The following is a 23,859-nucleotide window of genomic DNA, read 5'->3' on the forward strand; positions in this document are numbered from 1 at the left end:
GTGTGGTATGTGTGTATGTGTGTGTGGTGTTGTGTGGGGGGGTGTATGTGTGGTATGTATGTGCATATATGTGTGTATGGTGTGGTATGTGTGTCTGGTGTGGTGTGTGCGTGCGTATGTGTGTGTGTGGTGTGATGTGGTGTGTGTATGTGGTGTGGTGTGTGTGTGTGTGTGGTGTTGTGGGTGTGTGTGTATGTGTGGTATGTATGTGCATATGTGTGTATGGTGTGGTATGCGTGTCTGGTGTGGTGTGTGTATGTGGTGTGTGTGTGTGTGTGTGTGTATATGGTATATGCACCCATGCATATACAGGCGCATGAACTTGAGCAGTCCTGCCTGCCAGGCAGACTCAAGGCAGGTCAGGGTCTGTTGGCAGATTCCCTGGCCTGCTGAGGCATTGAATGATAAGAGGAGATGCACCTGAGGCTCAAGGTAAGGTGCAGAAGAGTCTGTTGACCTTGGTTTTTGGAGGGGAACAAATGTCATATGTGTATATTTTAGCAAATTGCTTCTGTTAGCTTGTGGCTTTGTTTCCCATGGTACTGCAGTATAAAAAAGACTATGAGGAATACACTCGGGGCTGGTGTGGTACTGACCTGCAGACCTCCCATACCTCTTACATCTTTTCCCTATATCATCCTCATTCCCCTCTCAGAGGACTTTGTAACTGGCTGTCCTGTTCTGATTCTCTTGCCTTATTCCCTGAGTCAGAGTCTCCTACTGAACTTTGCAACTATGCTGGCATCCAGCAAGCTCCAGCAATTCTCCTGACTACTTTCCACCCGCCATTCAAAGAAGTAGGCATGTGCATGGCCACTTGCAGACTTTTACATGGGTGCCAGGGGATATGAACTCAGGTCCCCATGCTTGAGCAGCAAGCACTGTTACCACTGAGCCATCTCTCCAGGTTTCAGAATCCAGCCCAGGATGCTGCTCCGGACACAATACCCGCAGTAGCCGTCCCTCTCCCCAGTCAGACAGAAGCTGGGGAGCATCTTCTAAACCAGCTACCTGAATTTCTGGCAAACGGATTCCCAGGTACTTGGTTTCTTACTCCCCCAAGTGAGTACCTTGTGTCGGCCGACTGAACAATCAGACATTATCATAGAACTAGAGTACACTGATACATTCTTTTCCTGCAGCCTGCTGGGAAATCAGAGATAGCAGCCCAATGGCAGGCTCCTCTGGAATCTGTAGGAAGAGGCCCCATCTCTGCTGCTTGGGCCTGAATCTCCTCCTCAGAGCCCCCGACTAACTGCTGTCTTTCTGCCCACCCATGGCATTAATAACTCTTGATAATAAACTCTCTTTTTCAAGACAGTTTCTCTATGTAGCGCTGGCTGAGCTGGAACTTGCTCTTTAGACCAGGCTGGCCTTGAACACAGAGACATGTTTTCTCTGCCTCCTAAGTGTTGGGATCAAAGGTGGGCAGCACCACTACCCAGCAATAATAAACATGTCATGCCCCACAGTCCATCCCAGTGTGCTCTGGACCCCAGTGTGGCTCTGGACCCCAGTGTGCTCTGGACCCCAGTGTGCTCTGGACCCCAGTGTGGCTCTGGACCCCAGTGTGCTCTGGACCCCAGTGTGGCTCTGGATCCTACACCCTGGACTCTTTCCAGACATGACTCTTTCAATTTTCCCTAATAATTCCTTCTTAACTTCTGAAATTTTCCATATGCTTTTCAAATTAATGCACTAAATGCTTTGTGTATTTCCAACCATTGACTCAGATTCTGTTAGGTGGTGACCTCTTATACCTCACTCCCACTGCCAAGGGATTCTGTCATACATTATGTGAGATTCTACACGACGTCTTTAAAAAAGAATAATTTATTAAACAACACATGGCGAGTTTCACTAACTTATGTTTATGATCAACATCTGTAAACTTGACTGTGGGTGAAGTGACAGGACATACAGATGAGGCTGTCAGAAAGCATAGTTTTGGTGTTGCACAAAGGAACACACAAACAAAGCAAAGGTAACCTGGCAAGGCAATTTTCTTTTTGTAAAAAGGGTGTGTGCGCCAGCAATCAGATAGCTAGCACACCAGGTCAAGATCGCCTGCCTGCCTTTTATTCCTGATGCAGTTTTAGAGACTACGTCTCATCCCATTGGTGGGAGTTTGACTTCTGAGGTGGTTTGAATTCGCTCGGCCTATAGGGGGTGGCACTGTTGGGAGGTGTGGCCTTGCTGGAGGAGGTACGCCATTGTGGGGGTGGGCTTTAAGAGACCCTCTCCTTGTTGCTTGCAAGACAGTCTTCTGTACAAGATTTAGAACTCTGAGCTCCTCCAGTGTCATGCTTGCCTGGATGCTGCCATGCCTCCTGCCATGATGATAGTGGACGGAAGCTCTGGAATTATGAGCCAGCCTCAATTAAATGTTGTTCTTTCTAAGAGATGCCTTGGTTATGGTGTCTCCACCCAGGAAGCAGGAGCAGATGCAGCAATGAAAGACAGGGGGGATAGAGCCAACAGAGGAGAATTCTTTTCAGGCACAGCCCTGGTTTTTGTTTCCTCTGTAATTCTTTCCATTATCAACAATGATATACGGACACAGAATCCGGCAGCTGAACTAAAGAAGCCTTCGAAGAGGCAGCAACTGAAGCAGGGCCTCTGTAAGGTTCTTGGAGAGTTGGCATAGAGATGCAGAAACCACCAGCAGGCCAGTATAAATAATTATGCCTGCTTCCGGCAGCCTCCTTTAGTTGAGACTAAACACTACATACTTCCTTGTGAATTGTTTTCTTACTGATGGGGAAAAACAAAACAAAACAAAATAGCAACTAAAGGCTGACTTGGAAGGCAGAGGCAGGCGGATTTCTGAGTTCAAGGCCAGCCTGGTCTACAGAGTGAGTTCCAGGACAGCCAGGGCTATTCAGAGAAACCCTGTCTTGAAAAAACAAAACAAAACAAAAAACAAAAAAACCCAGCAACTAAACTCGTGGATAAAATAGAAGAGACAAAAGCAATGTATTAAACATGAGCTCTGCCTTCCTTTTCCGCAGTCAAACCAGCGCTCACACTGTCTGCCCTCAACGTGCAGGGAACTTCAGCGCTGACTCTGTCTGCCCCTCAACGTGCAGGGAACAGGCTTTCTTCTCCCTTCAGCTGCTCATGCTGTCTGCCCTCAACGTGCAGGGAAATCAGGCTCTCTTCTCCCTGGGTCCTCGCCAAAATGCTTTTAAACACACGGCACAGTATTATTTTTAATTTTTGAATTGTACCACATTTTGTACATATGTGTATTTGGGCATGCATACCATGGTGTATACTGGTGGTCAGACAACAGTTTCCAGTGCCCACATGGCAGCTCCTACACACCTGTAACACCAGTTCCAGGAGATCTGATGTCCTCTTCTGGCCTCTCAGAGTATCAGGCACAAACATGGTGCACAGACATACACACAGGCAAAACACTCATACATATAACACAAGTAAATAAATCTTTAAAAATATCAATCACTAACCGGCACATGCTCCATCTGTAAAACACACACACACACACACACACACACACACACACACACTGCAGAATTCTCTCACATAGATGTATTTACAAGTCCAGCTAGTATTGTATGCCTGTGACACAAGGGACTCCATGCCCTCTCTGCATCTACCAGGCACTCACATGGTACACAGACATATACGCATGCAAAAATAAACATATGCATAAAGTAAAAATAAGTTTTTTTTTAAAGGACTCTGGGGCTCAGCTGAGGGAACAGGTATGGTTGGTGCCAGTACAGGGGCCCGAGTGCCCAGGCCTCCCACCCCACATCTGTATCATTTATATGTGTTTATGATACAGCTGTGCCATCTGCAGAAACAGTCCGCACTTCTCTGGGAATTCTTGTTTCCACTACGACAGATCAACTTCCAGAACAAAGCTCTGCCGAGCCCTTCGCTGACTTGCACAGCAATGAGAGCGACACTTGGACTGCTCAAAAGAAAAGCAGAATTCAGCTCTTGTTCTCTTGCTCTCTCATTTCACCTTGCCCTCTTGGGCTCTTCCTTTCCCCCCTCCCTTCCTCATTCCCTTCCCCCCTCTCTCCACGTGGTCATGGCCGGCCTCGGCTTCTCTACTCTCTCCCTCTCTCTGCCTCTACTACCCTCTTAACTCCCCTCCCCATACCCTGAATAAACTCTATTCTATACTATATTGTTGTGTGGCTGGTCCCTCATGGGGAAGGGATGCCTTGGCATGGGCCCACTGAGACATCACCTTCCCCCATTAAAAAAAAAAAAGAAAAAGAAAAGCAGAATTCAAAAGGAACTCAAAAAAGCAGGACTTTATACTCTGCCTTGCTAAAAGGTACATGGTGTACAGAACACAGATGTTTAAGTCATGCATTTCTTAAGCAGAGAGAGAGAAAAATAGAGAAACAGACAGATAGACAGACACAGAGAGGGAAGAAGGGAGAGGGAGGGAGGAAGGGAAGGGGAAGAGAGAGAGAGTAAATGAATGAATGAGAGTTATAATATAGAAATTTATCAAGAATTTTTGACATCCCTGGCAGGAAGAATTTTCTTATTATCTTGACAGATTACAAAAAACAACTTCAAAAGAAAGTTGATAACGTATGCTTTTTGCAGAGTTTTTTGTTTTGTTTTGGTTTGGTTTGATTTGGTTTTTCGAGACAGGGTTTCTCTGTGTAGCCCTGGCTGTCCTGAACTCACTCTGTAGACCAGGCAGGCTGGCCTTGAACTCAGAAATCCGCCTGCCTCTGCCTCCCAAGTGCTGGGATTATAGGCGTGTGCCACCACTGCCCAGCTTTTGCAGAGTTTTGATCAGAAAATACTTTTTAGCCAGAGAGAGGTGGTACACACCTTTAATCCCAGCTCTGGAGGCAGAGATTGTTGGATCTCTGTGAGTTCCCAGATAGTCTGGTCTATAGAGTGAGTTCCAGGACAGCCAAGGCTGCACAGAGAAATCCTGTCTAGAGAAACCAAAGAAGAGAAATAATTTTTTTTTTTTTTGGTTTTTTTCGAGACAGGGTTTCTCTGTATAGCCCTGGCTGTCCTGGAACTCACTCTGGAGACCAGGCTGGCCTCGAACTCAGAAATCCGCCTGCCTCTGCCTCCCAAGTGCTGGGACTAAAGGCGTGCGCCACCACCGCCCGGCGAGAAATAAATTTTTAAAGCAAACTTTGGTTTGAAGTCTCAAGCAAACCGTGTACACTTCTGTTAGTGATGATGACCTATTAGTCAGAGATGCAGTCAAGCTGCCCACTGACATGGCACCGGCTTCCTCTCTGTTCTCTGGCTTCCTCCTTCCCTTTCTTCAGCCAGTTAAAAGTGTGTGTGGCCTTTCAGCCACCTCATCACAAGGTAAGTGTGGCCTTTCAGCCACCTCACCACATAAGAAACTTCTGCCGCTCCTGATTAGTCAGCATGAGACTAGGAGCCCCGTATTGTGGTAAGGGCGGTTTTTAAACATGTTATTAAATCTAAATTTGGGGTGTTGCTAAATAACTTGGGGTTGGTCCTTGATTAAATGACACTTGATAGCAGAATGTTGATGCACCTCAGTACCTCCAATGTGCTATCTCTTCCTACTTTACATAAAATTAATTTTTATATAAAGTTGTATTTTGCAAGACACAACTCTTGAACTTAGCAACTATCAATCAAAGTTTTTTATGTTTGTTTGCTTGCTTTACTTTGTGTTTTGAGACAGAATTTGCCCTGACTGTCCTGGAACTCACTTGGTAGACCAGGCTGGCCAGGAACTCAGAGATATGCCTGCATCTGCCTCTGCCTCTCAAATTGGGATTAAATCCCAACTGGGAGTAAAGGCACTCACCATTACTGTCTGGCTTCAAAATATATTTTTTCCTCTTTTCTTTGTTGAGAGACATGTAACTTAGGCTAGCCTTGAACTTATTACATAGCCAAGGCTGGTCTTGAACTTCTGACTCTGCTACTTCTATCCCAAGGGTAGGGTTATAGGCGAGCCCTGAAACATCCATCAAGATTTTTTTCTTATACACCTATTATGGGTTTTATGGTAATTCCCAGTCACATCCTGAAGTAAACAAATAGTATGTTTAGTTTGATCTATGAAGTATATTGGTTAAATAACCTTGCTTCTTACAGTATCCATGCTAATATGTAAATTAGAGTACCTACTCTATGCAAATTAACTTTTTTTTTTTAAAATGAGACAATGTCTTCTCTGTTGCTCAGGCTGATCTGGGCTTATACGATCTTTCTCCCTAGACAATGACACTGCACTAGGGAGGCTGAGGCAGGACAACTGACATACATTTGAAATCCAGTTTGAATTCTGCTTTAGTAGCCCAAGCAGCTGGAATTACAAACAAAATAACATAAAATTCACCTCGTCCAAATTCTAAATTTAGTTAACCTTGGAAAGTTGTATTTTTATACACACTGAGACACTAAGAATAATTCTGACTAGAACAAAACATTGTCCCTGGGAAAAGACACATCAAGAAAAAATGAGGCACTCCAGAAAAGAATCCTTCCAAATAGTCCTCCCTCAACCAGGGAGGACTGCCAACATTCCAGACCAGCTGTGCCCCCCTGGAGAGGCTGCTGCAAAGGACTGGGAGTCCTCTCTTCAGAGGCCCAGTTAGTAGACATAAGACTGGAAAGGGAAGAAGGAGCCACTGAAAAGGGAGGGTTAGAAAGTGGTCTAAGCCTTCACAAGATAAGAACACAGCAAGGAATGTATTTAGAATGAGTCCCTCTTGATTTGGCACGCCCTATACATGGAGCAGAAAAAAACAATCATTTGAATGACCCAACCTTGGTTTTTCTGAGGGATCAGCATGGCTTTCTGAGGTACAGTGTCTTGTCAAATAGTCCATGTGGTCTTGAGCTCCTGGCCATCTTGTCTGCCTCAGATTACAGGCTGGGACCATAAGCGTGTACCACTCTACACCCATCAGAATTGTTACTAACAGTGTATGACTTGATCCAGAACACATCCCTCCCCAGGGACCCGCAAACAGCTTGCACTCAGCACCAACAGGCTGTGTTCCTCCCGCCTGTTTCTTGGGTTACATCTTCTCTCTCGAGCATGTGGTTTATTTTCCTTGTCTTTCTGGGGTAAAGATGAAAGTAGTGTTTTGGCTGAAAATACCAAATGTGTATTCTTGGGCTTGGTGTACAGCTCAAGGCCAGAAGAGCTGGTATGTGGCAAGCCCAAGGCCGAGCGAGGCTCACCAAATTGATACTTACTTGTACATTGCCAAAATGTTTAATTTCTTAAACAGCTTGCTCTAAAAATAATTTAAATGTAATCAGTCTCTGTTGTTAGCATTTATATGCACAAAAAACATTCAGAATATCTGCAGTAGCCGGGCACGGTGGCTCATGCCTCATCCCAGCGCTGAGGAGATTGTGGCAGGAATAACAGAGTTTGGGGCAAGCCTGGGCTACAGTGTGTGATGCCATCTCAAAACCAAACCCCTCAAATATCTACATTATATGCTTTGATAATACGAGATAAAAAAGAATAGGAACCTACAGAACCAAAAAGCTTGAACATCGGTTATTTTTAAATGTTTTTTCTTCTCTATATTTTATTCTCTTATTATTTCATACATGTATAAAATGAATGTATCTTAATCATATCTACCCCTAAATCCTACCTTCCACTCCCCTGGCTCCTTAAAGGATTGTGTTTGTACATGTGCGTGTGCGTGGGTATGCGTGTGTGTGTGCATGAGTATCTGTGCGTGTGTGCGTGCGTGCGTGTGTATATAGATTCCCAAGGAGACTGGAATAGGGCATCAGACTGCTCTGGAGATAAAATCACAGGGAGTCGTGAGCCATCCAACCTATAGGAGGTCAACTAAAGAGCAGCAAGTGTTCTCAGCCAGTGACACATCTCTTCAGCTCACATAATGTCATTATAGCCCAGGACAGGAAAGAGTTTATTTAATTTGTTTTTTTTAAACGTATTTGGTTTAAGTTACAAGGCGGGTGGGCGGCATATGTGCCACAGTACCCACATGGAGGTCAGAGGACAAATTATAGGAGTCTGGAGGATTAAATTCAAGTCACCAGGCTTGGCGACAAATACCTTTACTACCCGGTCATGTTATCAGCCCTGAATTATTGTATTTCTGACAATATCACTGAATTACACAATCTTAGCATAGTATAGTTCCTCTCCCCTCACTTTGGATTTTTGAGATAAGGTTTCTCTGTGTAGCCCTGGCTATTCTGGAATTCGTTCTATAGACCAGACTGACCTTGAACTCACAGAGATCTGCCTGCCTCTGCCTCTGATGGAGTGTGTGCACAACCATCATCAGGCTTCTCTTTTCTCCTTTCCCTATTGTTGGTTATTTTTTGTGGTTGAGACAATCTCACTATTTTATCCAGGCTGGGCTTAAACTCCTGGGCTGCAGTTCTCTTGCCTCAGCACCCTGAACGATAGATACTGACAGGGACAAACACTGCCAGGCCCAGCTTTCTGCTCAGCTTCCTAAGTTCCTCTTCATGAAGTGAACGTAACTGAAGCACACTCAAGCGGATAACACTACTGTGGCCCACATATCCTGACAGATCTCTCCTTTTTCAGAACAGTTTAAGGCTTCGTGGTGGTGAAAGCTTGTGGTGCCAGTACTCCAGAGGCTGAGGTGGAAGGATCTTGGGTTCAAGGCCAGCCTAGGCTAAATGGTGAGAGCTGATCTAAGACAAAACAAAAGTACAGCTTAAGGCTCGGGATGCTGAGCAACTGGCAGAACGCTTGCCTGCAGGAATGAAGCCCTGGGTTCAATACCCAGCACTCCTTAAAACCAGGTGTGGTGGTTAATCCTGTTACACACACACACACACACACACACACACACACACACACACACTCAGCAGATGTGTGGTACAGTCCTGTGACACATACACACTGCAACTCAGCAGGTGTGGTGGTGCGGTTCCAGAACCCCTTCCCTCTCAGCAGGTGGAAGGAAGGCAGATGAGCACAACTTCAAAACAGCTTAGGAATTTCATCGAATCAAAATGTCCCTCGATATTTTAGCCTCATTTCCTGGACATAGTGACTTACCAAAAGAAATTTATACTCTGTTCCAATAGGGTGGGTTTTATTCTAATTTCAGTGAAATCTACTGAAGTGAAATAACTGTAAGGCTAGTTAATAAATAGCAATGATTTAAATCTTCAGGAGTTTGTGTGAAATTCTATACTTTGTCAATGAAAAGAATCATAAAACTTGTCACTGTAATTCATATGCTAGAGATGTATCATGCACGAACAACATGGTAGCTAACAAGTGCAGTCCTAGGCTGGGGAGGCTGGGACAGATGGATCAGAGAAGTTCAAGATCAGGGCCAGGCCAGTGCAATAGAGCAGTGGTGACAGGTGCTTGCTGTCAAGCCTGATGTCAGCTTAATCCCTGGGACCCAATGGTGGCAGGAGAGAAGAGATCCCACAGGTTGTCCCCAGCCTCCACTGCTCCCCCACCCCCAGCTTCATCTATACAATGAGACTCTCACACACTCTCTCTCTCACACACACATACACACACACAGACACACAACTTACTCATGTTAAAAGTAGGTTTTAGAGTTTATGTGCAAGGCTTTATGTCCAATCTCCATTCTCTCTCTCTCTCTCTCTCTCTCTCTCTCTCTCTCTCTCACACACACACACACACACACACACACACACACACACACACCTTACTCATGTTAAAAGTAGGTTTTAGAGTTTAGATTTATCCTAAAAATCAAAATCATTATGTGCAAGGCTTAAGGCCCAATCTCCATCATCTATTCCTCTCCCTCCCTCCTCCCCAGACACAAATCTGGGGCTGGAGAGACTTAAGAGGACCCAAGTTCAGTTCCAGCACCTACATCAGGCTGTTCACTCCAGTTCCCAAGGGGGTGGGACTCCTCTGACCTCCTTAGGCAGTTGCACAAACATGTACATACACATAATTAAAAATTAAAACAAAAAAAGGAAATCAATCAAACAAACAAACAGAAACACAGGAAGAATGCCCAACCAGGCAGTGGACACTAAGTAGGACAGGAAATTACTCCTGGTGAGCTGGAGCTGAAATGGACAGTGGCCTCTGGAATCCTGGTTTGCCAGACCCACCTCGCCTGTGGAGCTGCTCTCTAAAGGGGGAATGAAAGAAACCATCTAGGCCTTCCAACCACCCAGCACCTGGCTGGGAGACAGCTTCAACTCCTCCTCTGAAGAATTCAGTTCAAACATTCTCTCTGCTCTGGTAAGAACAAACATTAACTTGTTCTTTCAGTAGGCACCGATGCCAGGAAATGGTAGGGTTTCCACAGGAAGACCTAAGAAACAGAAATTAACTGTTCTGCTTAGAGCAAAGGACCCTGGGAAAAAGGAATTGTTACAGGATATTCTTTCCTGTCTAGGCTGGATGAGGCCTTCAACATAAAAAACAAAAACAAAACCCCATATGTATGTTAAGACACTATTAACAAGACTAGGGAAGGCATAATTTCCAGCCAGGAATTCTCATTCTCTCTCTCTCTCTCTCTCTCTCTCTCTCTCTCTCTCTCTCTCTCTCTCTCTCTCTCTCTCTCTCTCTTCCTTTCTCTTTTTTCTTGTTTTCATTTTACTTTACATGCATGAGCATTCTGCCTGCATGTGTGTCTGTAGAGGCCAGAAGGAGGCACTGGATCCCTAAGAACTGGAGTTACAGAGGTTGTGAGCCACTATGTAGGTGCTGTGAACCGAACACAGGTGTTCTGTAAGAGCAATATGTCAGCCCTCTAGTTGTGGGGGTGAGGAGGGCTCCTTTTAAGTCAGGGTCTCATGAAGCTCAAGCTGGCCTTGAGTCTGACTCCTGACTTGGTGTTTCTATTCCCCTGGTGTCAGGATTACAGGTTTGGCCCACGTTGCCCAATTTCCATCTTTCTTTTTGTTTTCTTTCTTTTTTTCCCAGGACAGGGGTTCAGGGGTTCTCTGTATATCTCTAGCTGTCCTGGAACTCTCACTGTAGACAAGCTGGCCTTGAACTCAAAAATCCACCTTGCTTCTGTCTCCTGAGTTCTGGAATTAAAAGCGTGTACCACCACTGCCTGGCTTCATTTTTTTGTTGTTGTTGTTGTTTTGTTTTTTTTTGTTTTTTCGAGACAGAGTTTCTCTGTGTAACCGTGGCTGTCCTGGAACTCACTGTGTAGACCAGGCTGGCCTCAAACTCAGAAATCCACCTGCCTCTGCCTCCCAAGTGCTGGGACCAAAGGCGTGCGCCACCACCGCCCGGCCGCCTGGCTTCATTTTTATTTCTGTGTGTGTGTGTGTGTGTGTGTGTGTGTGTGTGTGTCTAGGTTTGCATAGACTTGTCCACAAGCAGAGAGCAAAGGAGACATCAGTATCCACAGGCCGCACCAAGCTTTCATATTTTATTTCTAAAGGGAAATCACACATGATGAGCAGGGTCAGGGCTTGTGGAGTCCTGGCTGTCCTGGAACTTACCACATAGTCCAAGCTGACTGTAAAGCTGCAACTATGCATAACCATACTGGGCAGACCAATACTTTCTTAGGCAATTCTAGATCACGAGGTCTTGACACGGGCTGGAGAGATGGCTCAGCGGTTAAGAGTACTGACTGTTCTTCCAGAGGTCCTGAGTTCAATTCCCAGCAACCACATAGTGGCTCACAGCCATCTGTAATGGGGTCTGATGCCCTCTTCTGGCACGTCTGAAGAGAGCAATGGTGTACTCATATACATAAAATAAATAAACAAATCTTTAAAAACAAAACAAAACAAGGTCTTGACACACCTTCAATTCTGTATTAATAACAAGCACACTTATGGATATGTGCTGCTGGGATCAAACCTAAGGCCTCCAAATGCCAGGCAAATGCTCTGTCAGTGAGCCATATCCCTCCGGTTCCTAAGCTATAACCCCCAGCCCCCGGCCAGTATCACTAGCAAAGCTTTAGGCAGCCTAACCCTATCCTAGGCTGCTCTCTCCGAGGGATTAGCAGCATCGGCTGGGCTCAGTAAAGTTCCTGAGTGTGCTTTATAGCCTGTCTCCAATCTTCACTGCCAATTTCAGATATAAAAAGTTCGGCGTTACCCACACAACTAAAGGCATTAATACCAGGGCATCCGTACTCAAGCCTTTTCATCAGAAGCAGCGTTTAAGGAGAGGAACTGGAAAGCAGGCATTTCCCATGTAGACCTGGTGACCTAAGCTGTCCCCAGACCCACCTAATGTGGAAGGAGAGAGTTGACTTTACAGCACTGCCCTCTGACTTCACAGCCCACTATAGCACTCCCTCACCCCACTCATGAATAATTATAACTAACTTTCTGTTTTTGGAGCTGGATATCTCTACATACCTGGCAATACTGGAACTCACTATATAGTCCAGGCTGGCCTGAACTCACAGAGATCTGCCTGCCTCTGCCTCTCAAGTGCTGGGACTAAAAGGCATTCTAGCACCATGCCTGGCAATAACAAGTAACGTATACCTTTAATAAATGGGACCTCATGAAACTGGAAAAGCTTCTATAAGGCAGAGGATACTGTCAAAAGAACCAAACAGCAGCCTACAGTGGGATAAGGCGGTCATCAGATCCACATTTAACAGAGGGCTGATATCCAAAGTACATACAGAACTCAAGAAATTAACATAAACAAACCAAATAATCCAATATTTAAAATGGGGGTAAAGATCTAAACATAATTCTGACAGAGCAATCTCTAACGACTGAGACTCGCTTAAATATTCAACATCTTTAGTCATCAGAGAAACACATAGCAAAACAACTCTGAGATTCCATCTTACACCTGTCAAAATGGCTAAGATCAAAAACGTAAGTGACAGCTCATGCCAGTAAGGATCTGGAATAAGGGGAACACTCCCCCACTGCTGGTGGGAGTGCAAACTTGTACAGCCACTTTGGAAATCAATTACGCTGTTTTTTTGTTGTTGTTGTTTTGTTTTTTGGGTTTTTTTTTTTTCCAGAAAATTGGGAATTGGTCAACCTCAAGTCCCAACTACCTCAAGACTCCCGAGTATATATCCAAAAAATGCTCTACCATACCACAAGGATACTTGCTCAACTATGTTCATAGCAGCTTTATTTGGGGTGGGGTATGGGGGCAACAGGAGGGATCAAGTTGGGGGAGGATTGAGGGAATCCTGGGAGAGACAACTGGAATTGGGGTGGGGGTGGCATCTCTGGGATGAGCTAGAAATCTAGTGTAATGGAAATTCCCAGGAATCTATGACGGTGACCCTAGCCAGCTAAGACTCCTACCAATGGGGATATGGTGCCTGAACTGGGCATCTCCTGTAACCAGGCAAGACTTCCAGTGCAGGAACAGGGACACCAACCTAGCTTCAAAACCTTCGACCTACAATCTGTCCTGCCTGTAAGATGTGCAGAGGTAAAGATGGAGCAGAGGCAGAGGAAATGGACAAGCAATGACTCGTCCAGCTTGAGACCTAGGCCACGATGGAGAGATATCCCCCCCCAACCCCGGAACTGTTAATGATATTCTGGTTGCTGTACTTGCAGGCAGAAGCCTAGCATGACCATCATCAGAGAGGCTTCACCTAGCAACTGATGCAAACAGATACAGAGACCCACAGCCAAACATTAAGCGGAGCTTAGGGGAGCCTGTGGAAGAGAGCAAGGACTGAAGAAGCCAGAGGGCTCAAGGGCACCACAAGAAAACCCACAGAATCAACTAACCTGGGTTCATAGGGGCTCCCAGAGACTGGTTCCCAACCAGGAAGCCTGCACGGGACTGACCTAGGCTCTCTGCACACATGCTGCAGTGGTGTGGCTTGGTCTTAGAGGTCTCCTAACAGTGGGGGACTGACCGAGGCTCTCTGTACACATGCTGCAGTGGTGTAGCTTGGTCTTATAGGCCTCCTAACAGTGGGACCGGGGGCTGGTTCTGACTCTGCTCCCTGACTTGGGGACCGTTTCCTCCTACTGGGATGCCTCCTTCAGCCTTAACAGTAGAGGAGTCTTATGCCAAGGCTGGCTGATATCTCTGGGAGGCCTGCCCTTTTCCGAAGAGAAAGGGAGGAGGGGTGGATGGGGGAGGGGGTAAAGGGAAAGGAGGATACTGGGCCGGGGGAGGGGAAACTTTGGTCAGGATGTAAAGAAAATTTCAAACTTGAGAGGGGCCGGGGGAGGGGACACACCTAGTGCACAAGTCCATCCAGGCTTGGTGATACATGCCTACACAAGACCCTTGGGAGGCTCAGGCAGGAGGATGTTGAGTTTGTAGCTAGCCTGGATCACTGGATTATACTGACATTCAGTCCAGTCAGTCTCTCAGTCTCTCTCAAAAACTCTTAATGACTACCTAAAACGCAAGGCAGTCACTGGCTTTTAGCAACAAGTGAGTTAAACAGTGACAAACCTGTATGCGTTACCTAGGGCAGGAGAAACTAGGGGCTCCCACTCCTTCCCTGTCAATCAACTGGAAATTAAAGAGTCGGGTTTCTTTCTTTGGAAGAAAAAGTGGGGGGAGGGGGCATTAAAATGACTCCTTTAAGCTTCAAGTCCAGGAGATGAAAAAAAAGAAAAAATAGCTGCCAGCTGATCCCAATTTCAAAGTCAAGTCCTTGTTCCCTAAAATCATGAGTCATGGAAGGCAGAGACAAGTGGATCTGTGAGTTCGAAGCTAGCCTGGTTTACATACCGAGTTTCGGTCCTGCTACTTAAGACCTATCTACAATAAAATTAAATAAATTTACTTCTCTAAAATCATTAGGTAACAACTAAATCCTTCAACTGAATGAGATATCACCTGAATTCAACCGGACAATTCAATCAGCTGAATTCTAACTTTCCTAACCCCGACCTTACACTTGTAAATGTATTTTCTGTTCCCAAAACGGAGCAGTTGTACACAAATTTCAGAGAGCAGCTATCATGTTTATAGAATTTACTTGATGAAAGATGAAAACAGGTCAGCCTTGGGAGGCAGAGGTAGGGAACAAATGTTCAAAGTCCTCCTCATTATCAAGTTTGAGGGAAGCCTAGTCTGTAGGAGGCCGACGGGGGGGCGGTGTCTCTATTCCGTCTTTGTCACTTTTAAAAAGACGGGTTCGGATCCGTTAAAAACTAGTTTAAACGTCAGACTAAATCCTACCACGCCACGCCTTTATCTGCTGTGGTAATGGAATGGTAATGGAAGAGTGCAATTGTCGAGTCTGGTTTCAATCCTCACACATAACCAAAGTTTTGAGCCAGTGATTTCACACGGCCCCCCATTAACTTTTCGTTAGCCTAGCTGACGAGAAATGAGCAGGCTGAGATTGCATCCCGTTTGGTTTCCCAAGCTCACTCAGTGAACCAGGCAAACAAGAGGGGTATTGGTAGAGAAGCCGGGGGCACGAACGAGAGTACCGATCAGTCTAAACTAAGACAGTCCTGATTGAAAGAACTCCTAGAACTCAGGGGAAGGAAGAAAAAAGAAAAGAACAGTTTTGCATTTTCAGCTCTCGGACTCGTTCCAGAATTCCACAATGACTGCCAAAAGCAACGGCCTTGGAACCAATTAACCATCACCCGCGCGACCTTCCGCTCCGACTCCCAGGAGTGCCCTCCTTCCAGCTCAGTTCTGATCCTACTCGAGAGAGACTCGGAGAAGGGCGAACTCATTGCAAGTAAGAGAATCGAGACCCTAGGGAGCAGCGAGAGCTTGTCGGGGTAAACTCCCGGGAGGCGCTCCAGAGTGCTGGCGGCGCGGGATGCGCAGCGCATTGCAAGTGAGGGAATCGGAGGCCTTGGGGGAGCAGGGCGAGCTGGTTCGGGGAAAACTCCAGGAGAGCGACTCGAGAAAGCTCTGGCGACGCGGGACTTGCAGGGCGCCTGCCAGCCTGGGGACCCGATCCTGGCCTCCGCTCCTGCCCGCCCACCCTGGAGACCCCGGCCCGCCCCTCCGCCGCCTGACCTGTCCCCGCGGGGTCCGGGTGCGCAGCGCGCCGCCTCCATACCCGTCCGACCGGTGGCATCAGCGTCCAGACCCCGAGACGCCGCCGCCCGGCTGGAGAGGATGGAGGAGGTCGGGCCCCGCCCCTGGCAACCACACCCCGCACTGTCGCCGACGCCCATTGGTCCAGTGCCCTCCGCTCCCCTCTCACTGGCAAATGGCGGTAGCCACGATGCTGGAGGGTTTCCAGGGGGCGGGAGGCACCGGGAGGCGAAGGCGCGTGCGCTACAGTGGGGAGCAGCCCCCGGGGCTGGGTCGGAGCTGGCTCTCAGGAGGAGTCTTCAGCTGCTCCATTCCTCTACGCCGGGACCGCCCCCCACAGAGCGATTCCCAGCACTCCTCTGTGGCACTGAGAACATCCAACTTGCTGCCAGGGTGTGGACTCAGGGTTTTCGAACCTTTGTCGCTTGAAGCCTCGCAGTCTAACCGGCTCCGGGATAGCTGAGGCCTTCAGCCTTCCAAACCAGCCCTTGCCCAAAGCCCGACTGAGGGATCCCTACCTGGGATCATCTTCAAACGTCCTTATTCAGTGAAGGTAGCTACTAAGCTGTCCTCTCTGCAGTAAATCATGCCTCCAGCCATCAATGCCTTTGTGGCTCTGATCCCTATAGGACTTTTTGACCAGAACTACAGCATATAGACTTAATTAGTAAGGCCAAAGTCACACTGATGTTGAATCCAAAAATTCACTGAAAAAATAATGTATTTATTTTGAGAAGGGATTTCACTATACCATCCTAGGTTGGTTTGAGATCCGACTGTCTCTGTCGCCCTAGTGCTAGAATTTAAGACTTGTGCCATCATGCCCTAGGCTATTATTATATGTATTTGTATGTTTCACCTATGTGTATGTCTGCATATCATATGCATCCCTGGTGCCCAAGGCTGTCAGATACCCTGGAACTGGAGTTATAGATGGTTGTTAGTCACCATGTGGGTGCTGGGACTAGAACTCGTACCTTCTCGGCATCCAGGGCTCATAACTGCTAAGCCACCTCTCCAGGTCCCAGGAATTAATTTATGAAAACTAGGGAATACATTACCTACACACATAGGCTAGGAGAGCAGAGCATTGCACTCACTTAGCCCCTTTCCCCGTGTGACTCTGGACTGCTTCGTTTTGTGTGTGTGTGTGTGTGTGTGTGTGTGTGTGTGTGTGTTACAAATCTTCACTCATATAAGGGGCAGCATAAGCTCTGCTTGGCCTAGAAGGGGCTAGATGCTAAATGAGTAGGGTTGAAAGAGATGCTATTTGAGTGAGTAGGAGGACCACTGAGACGGGCACGTCCACATTAACCACACTAGAATATGAGCTTCCACTTTATGTACACATAGGATAAGTTACTTATAGGAATTCATTTCTCCACCTCATGTGACAGCGTCGTATTTCTTCACTGTAAACACAATCTCAAAACACAAACCTAAATTACTCATCTGTCCCCTATCTCCCTGACCCCACTGTATTCACCAACACAGGCCTGGCTTGTGGCCCTTTGAGCAGAAGACCCAAGGCTGTAAAAGCAGCTGTAGACCATTAAAAACCAGAACTCACTTTTGATTGTCTCCATCAGCAAAGCTGTTGCTGAGCCTCACAATTGGTACCAAAAATGTGGAATGAATTAGTTTGAGGCAGAAGACCAATGAGCAGACCTTTTATAGATGGGCATGTGGCTGCATTACTGACAAAGGTAGGGTTCTCTAAAAATCAGGGCAGCCATTTATTTACAAACATTGTAAACAGTACAAGAGACATCAGAGGTTTAAGCAGTTAATGTAAGAAAAATACCAACAGTTCATGATACTAAATTCAACCGAGGTGGCTTGGAAAGGAAATCTAAAAACTTCATTCCAACTCTAGGCCTCTGGCTAAGTCATCTTCCTTTGCTGTTCATTCCACTTCATCCTTTCAAACCACAAGTGACTTGAGAACTGCCCCCCCCACACACACACACAGCAGCTTTGGGATGAACTGAAGCCTGTGCAGTCCAGTCAGATCTTCACAAGGAACTGGCTTCTATTCAGCTTCCCTCTCTCCTTAAGGTAGGCAAACAGGTGCCTTCTGCGTCTCCACGTGACCTTAATCCCATACTTCTCCTCAGGGGTGTCCTTGACCAGAACAGGCCCTGGCTCTGGGCTGCTGGGAGTCCCTGGGCCAAGGATGCAACCTGGAAGACTATTTTCCTTCTGGTCTGGGGAAATGGGATCTTCTCTTACAGAAGACTCTGGGGTCTGGATATCAGGGGGCATGAACACATGAGGTAAGCTTTGAGGTACATGCACTGACAGTTCTCCACAGCTCTGGGGACTGAACAATGGCACTAAAGGCCTTCTGGGCGTGTCCTTTTCTGAGCTCTGGGGTTGCTCTCCCTTGGATAGCAACAAAGTCTCTGAACTGGAAGACTGTGGACTCTCAAAGGTCAGAGGTGGAAACTTGCAGGTAGATCTCCTAGTTGGGTGTCTTGGCTGGTCTCGGTGATGTTTCCGGTGTATTGGAAACCGGCTTTCTGCTGTTGCATCAAACTCAGGTAATACCTGTGCATTAAAAAAAAAAAAAAAAAAAAAAAAAAAAAAAAAAAAAAAAAAAAAAAAAAGATGGTGGTGGTGAGCCAACTACAAAGGAACTACAGTGAATGTGTACAATCCTTTATTTTTGTCCAGAATCGTGAGGACTCACTACAATAAAGGACAAACACCCATCCAGCTATACGATACGAGAAGGCAAGAGACCTGGGCCAGCTATCCAGTCACTCTGCCCTTCAGGTTGCTCCTGAGGAAGAGAGACCAGGCATCTCTCATCACCGCGCCACACTGCTATAGCTTGTTTAACTCTCTGTCCTTAAACTTCGTGAGAGCAGAGTTGGAAGGATCCTGGGGCAGAACCCACGCTCAGCATACTCTTCAGTCCTCAGGAGGGCAGGGATAAACAGACACCTCCAACGCCTGGCAGCAGAGGGCCTGACAGAAGGTCGTCAGCAAATAATGAACGGCAGCTCCATGGAAGTGACTGTTGAGGAGTGGGATCTAACACACGTGTTTATTCAATCAATGCTTATGGATTTCTTTTGTTAGACAGTCTCACCATAAAGTCCAGGCTGGCTTTCACCTGGAGATCCTTCTGCCTCAGACTCCCAAATGCTGGATTTGCATGAATTAACATGCCATTTTTGAAGCAGTTATCTCCACTAAGGGTCAGTCAGCTCGTAGAGTACCTAGTACTTTTCATATGAAATGCAGGAAATAATTTTTATAAGTTTGTCACCTTTCTAGCTTCTTCACCCAGCTACTGGGTAGTGAAATGTTCAATCAGAACTTTTCTGAGGAACCTGGCAGGGAAGACTCCAATTCCATATAATGCATATTTTGGTGTGAATGAAGAAAAGAGGATAGATCAGACAATACCACAGCCAGGAAAAGTAACTGCTTCCCTGACCCTGCTCCAAAAGGATTAAGAGTCAGTATTCTGAAAATCCTAACATAGTAAAGGTCTAAGAATTGCCAGGACCTACCCAGGAAGTGACGGTGCTCTGATCAATGGGCTTGCTAGGCACCTGTACAGTATGGGTAATGGGCTGCTGGCGAGATTCATAATGGTGTTTGGGGCCCTCCAGTGGCTGTTGGTGGAACAGCAGCTGGGCTTTCTGGGACTGTCTGCATCTCTTTTTGGGAGGCATCAATAAGTAAATGAAGAGCAGTTAGTAACCACATGATGCAGGTTGCCTTCCTGGTCTGGGTCAGGGTCCAGTTGCAAACCATGCCTGGAGAGAAAAACAAAAGTGGGGAGGGTCATGTGGGTGACACCCCTCCCCCAATTCTTCACGACATCAGGCTAACAAACCTACCAGAAACTACCAATCAGACCTCAGGTTGTAGGGGAAACAGCTTCCTATACCACCATGAGAAACATATTATCTTATCCATGTTCAACAAAACACATTCAGTGAGCACTTGCTGAGCTCACTTTATTGTGCCATGCTGAATTCTAGGAATTCAAGATGGGCAAGCACTTACTCACAGTACTGAGTACTAAGTCCCTGAAGTGACACAGAGGTCCCTGTTTTTGAGGCACAGTGGTGCAGCACTTGTCTAACATGCACAACACCTTAGGTTTCAGTCCCCAGAATTGCAAAAGAGGGAAGAGCGGGAGGGAAGAAGGGGAGGCGGGAGAAGAGAGCCTACCAGAAGGAACAATCGCATCTCAGTTCACGTCAGGGAAGGCTTTCTGGGCAGGAAGACATCAAACCTGCAAAGAGCTGGGAGAGGCCGAAAGCAGGAAGGTCAGTGGAGGCTGAGGAGCACCACATGCAAAGATGGCCACATGCTAATCAGCCCAAGTGAGGCAAGAGATCAGGAGTTCAAGTCAAGCTTGGGCTGCGCACCAAAACCTCTCAAAAGCCAAACCAGGGCGGATGGAGTGGGGCATGCCCACAACCTCAGCCCTTAGGAGGGGAGGCAGGAGGGTCAGGAGCCCTTAGGAGGGGAGGCAGGAGGGTCAGGAGCTCAAGGTTGTCTTTCGCTAGTGAGACACCATCCTGAGTTTCATGAAACCTTAAACAACCAAAAAGCTGTCTTGTGAATTCAGAGAATTACAAGCTCATTGCAGACAGAGTATGAAAGACAGCTCAGCAGTAAAAGAACTTGCCTCAGGGCTGGAGAGATGGCTCAGCGGCTAAGAGCACTGACTGCTTTTCCAAAGGTCCTGAGTTCAAATCCCAGCAACCACATGGTGGCTCACAACCACCCGTAATGAGATCTGACACCCTTTTCTGGTGTGACTGAAGACAGCTACAGTGTACTTACATATAATAATAAATAAATCTTTGTGCCGGAGTGAGCAGGGACTGAGCAAGCAGGGCCGACTGGAGTGAGCCAGGTTGACCAGAATGAGCAGAGGTCCTAAAAATTCAATTCCCAACAATCACATGAATGTTCACAACCATCTGTACAACAACCATCTGTACAGCTACAGTGTACCCATATACATAAAATAAATAAATAAATGTTAAAAAAAAAAAGCTTGCCTCAAAAACCAAGGACTTGAGTTTGATCTCCAGAACTCACAAAAATTTGGAAGGCCAAAACCAATTCCCCAAAGATGTCCTTTGACATCCACATGTGTGGCATGTGTCTCCTCACATGCAGTGTCCTCACACACAATGTCACTACCTGTGAGACTGTCACTATCTGGCTAACAAAACAAAAAAGGAAAAGAGGCCGGGTGGCGGCGCACGCCTTTAGTCCCAGCACTTGGGAGGCAGAGGCAGGTGGATTTCTGAGTTCGAGGCCAGCCTGGTCTACAGAGTGAGTTCCAGGACAGCCACAGTTACACAGAGAAACCCTGTTTCGAAAAAACAAAAAAACAAAAAAAAGGAAAAGAGGCTAGGTGTGGTCACATCCATCTTAAATCCCAGCATTCAGGAGGCAGATCTCTGAGTTGGAGGCCAGCCTGGTCTACACAGCGACTTCCAGGACAGTGAGGGGATACAAAGTGGGACCCTATTTAAAAAAAAAAAAGTTTTAAAGGGCAGGGCGGTGGGGGCGCACGCCTTTGATCCCAGCACTTGGGAGGCAGAGGCAGGCGGATTTCTGAGTTCAAGGCCAGCCTGGTCTACAGAGTGAGTTCCAGGACAGCCAAGGCTATACAGAGAAACCCTGTCTCGAAAAATCAAATAAATAAATAAATAAATAAAAATAAAAAAGGATGAACGACAAAAAACAATATTAGACTCAGTGTCAACACTGGGTCTGAAAACGAGGCCCACGAGGGTGAGGTGGGGCTCAGTACTCACTAGACATTTCAGACAGAAGCTTGAGATCACATCTAGGTTTGGTTAAAAGACAAAACAACAACAACAAAAAGAAGAGCCCACAGATTCTTTAGAATATAAAGAGATGTCAGCTGAGTTATGGAATGAGTCCCACATACTTAGCACCCAGCAGGTACAATCCTGACAAATGGACCTATCAATTTCCCTACCCTTGCATGATTTTACATACATATGTTTTTTTGGTTTTCAGATTGAACCTCAGGCCTCAGCATGTTAGGCAATAACCGCACCACTTGGCTATATACCCGTCCTCTTAGAATTATTTTGGCTTTGTGAGACAGGGTCTCGCATAGCCTCGCCTGACTGACTTCAGATGCACTATGTAGTCTCCACCTGCCAAGCGCTGGGATCACAGGCATGCCCCACTGTTTTAGGTGCTTTTTCTGTTGCCATCATAAAACTCCCTGGGAAGGCAAGCTAAGGAGGGAAGGTCTTATTTTGGCTCACAGTTCTAGGGTAGTCCTTTGCGTTGAGGAGTCATAGCAGCTGGAACTCAAAGGCAGCTGGCACATCACTTTAGCAGGCAGGAAGCAGAGGAATTCTCTGGCTCAGTTTGCTTTTAGTCAGTCCAGGCCCAAGCCATGAAATGGGGCCACATCCCATCTCAGTCTTCTCTAGATAATCTCTTATAGACGTACCCAAACAAAATCTAAGTCACATCTTAACTCATTTCTGCTCAACCTTTGCCTATTTTTATTAGTTTTGACATAGAGTCTCATTATGTAGCCTTGGCTAGCCTGGGACTCGCTATGTAGCCTTGGTTGGCCTAGAACTCACAGAGACCTGCCTGCCTCTGCCTCCTGGGTGCTGGGATTAAAGGCGTGAGCCACCTCTCTCACTACTCACTTTTCAGTCTTATTATGTAGCCCAGACTAGACGGGTGTGAGACCAAAGGATCTCACACCAGGATTGTTGGTATGTGCCACATGCCTAGCTGCTTACAACTTTTGACTGCGTTCCTTTAATTATAAGTACAAAAATCAGAAAGTTGAAGGCTCTCCTTTCTGTCTCATAGCACACCACACTCCCAAGGCCTTAGTTCAAATCCCTGTGACTTTCAAAGCAGCTCTCCCTTCTTTTTTCTTTTTTCGAGATAGGGTTTCTCTGTGTAGCCCTGGCTGTCCTGGAACTCACTCTGTAGACCAGGCTGGCCTCGAACTCAGAAATCCGCCTGCCTCTGCCTCCCAAGTGCTGGGATTAAACCCGTGGCCACCACTGCCTGTCATCAGCTCTCCATTCTTAATCTATCTGCTTCAAGGTTTCCCTCCCTTCTGTGCAATGGGTAACAGATCTTACACCGCGTTCTCAGCTCCTTAAAAAAAAGAAAAAAGAGAAAAGGGAAAAAAAAGGGAAAAGAAAGAAAGGCTTTTCTGTCCTAAGTCAAGATTTTCTCATTAAAATAAATATTCAAAGTTATCACAGGAGGCTGCGGGAGGGCGAGCCAGTGACCTCGGCTACTCCGAAGGCGGAAACACGAGGATCGAGAATTCTACCCATGGGGAGACCTTGTGTCAGACAAAACCCACCGGCCTCTAACTTGTTCCTCTGTGGCTAGAATTCTACCGATCAGTTCATCTCATTCTGTGCTCCTTCTCCATCAGACGCTGAGCCCAGGGGAGGGACGCCCGGGTCGGCCACTGTGTCTTCCGCTCTTTCCTAAAGTACGTCGAGGGAAGGGAATAAAGGATTGTCCGGACACCTCCAGGCTGGGGCCGGGGAGGAGGCGGCCACCGACCGGGGCGGGGCGGGGCGAAGGCACGTAACCGCAAGCCTGTGGGCAGAAACCCAGGCCGGAGCCCACGCAGCCGCGAGGGCTGAGCCGGGCGGGGGAGCCAGCGGCAGCCGAGTGGGTAGCTAACCGGGGGGGAGTGGCGTCCGCTGTCCCGGAAGGAAGTGGACCACGGAGGCAGGGCGATCCAAGGCGGAGCGGGCTGCTGGACGCCTCCCGCGCGTCCCCGCGTCCCTCCCGCCGCCCCCTCGAGCCCCGGGGCCGCCTTACCCGCCCTCCCGGCGGGCCGCAGCCGCCGCTCCTCAGGACGCCGAGCGTTCGGGGCCGGAACCCGGAGACAAGCCGGTGCCGAT

General features: G+C 47.1%; 2 protein-coding genes and 1 long non-coding RNA gene across 8 annotated transcripts in view; 1 reads left to right on the forward strand and 2 right to left on the reverse strand.

Moving 5' to 3' along the window:
- Tulp3 (TUB like protein 3) overlaps nt 1-16,017 on the reverse strand; it is a 38,511-nt gene extending 22,494 nt beyond the window's left edge. Inside the window, exon 1 of the mRNA XM_031383554.1 lies at nt 15,914-16,017. Coding sequence (XP_031239414.1) covers nt 15,914-15,954 — 41 coding nt within the window. The 5' untranslated portion in view covers nt 15,955-16,017. The remainder of the gene's footprint in view (nt 1-15,913) is intronic.
- Nucleotides 15,497-19,070, forward strand: LOC116099652. The gene is made up of 2 exons (XR_004122334.1): nt 15,497-15,626; nt 18,611-19,070. It is a non-coding gene; the product is annotated as an uncharacterized LOC116099652 (long non-coding RNA).
- Nucleotides 17,596-23,859, reverse strand: Rhno1 (RAD9-HUS1-RAD1 interacting nuclear orphan 1). 6 transcript variants are annotated; one of them, XM_031383564.1, is made up of 6 exons: nt 23,637-23,765; nt 23,304-23,433; nt 20,750-20,845; nt 20,129-20,202; nt 19,459-19,707; nt 17,596-18,484 (listed from the first exon to the last, which is right to left on the reverse strand). In XM_031383564.1, exons 5-6 carry the CDS (start codon nt 19,621-19,623, stop codon nt 17,942-17,944), a joined length of 708 nt encoding a protein of 235 aa, XP_031239424.1. In that variant the 5' UTR covers nt 19,624-19,707; nt 20,129-20,202; nt 20,750-20,845; nt 23,304-23,433; nt 23,637-23,765; the 3' UTR covers nt 17,596-17,941. The 6 variants fall into 6 exon arrangements, with proteins under 6 accessions (XP_031239424.1, XP_031239425.1, XP_031239428.1 ...); XM_031383563.1 differs by lacking the exon at nt 23,637-23,765 and adding an exon at nt 23,777-23,859 and having other exon boundaries at nt 17,616-18,484; XM_031383565.1 differs by lacking the exons at nt 23,304-23,433; nt 23,637-23,765 and adding an exon at nt 23,777-23,854.

The sequence above is a fragment of the Mastomys coucha genome, unplaced genomic scaffold, assembly GCF_008632895.1.
Source record: "Mastomys coucha isolate ucsf_1 unplaced genomic scaffold, UCSF_Mcou_1 pScaffold20, whole genome shotgun sequence".
Classification (NCBI taxonomy): Eukaryota; Metazoa; Chordata; class Mammalia; order Rodentia; family Muridae; genus Mastomys; species Mastomys coucha.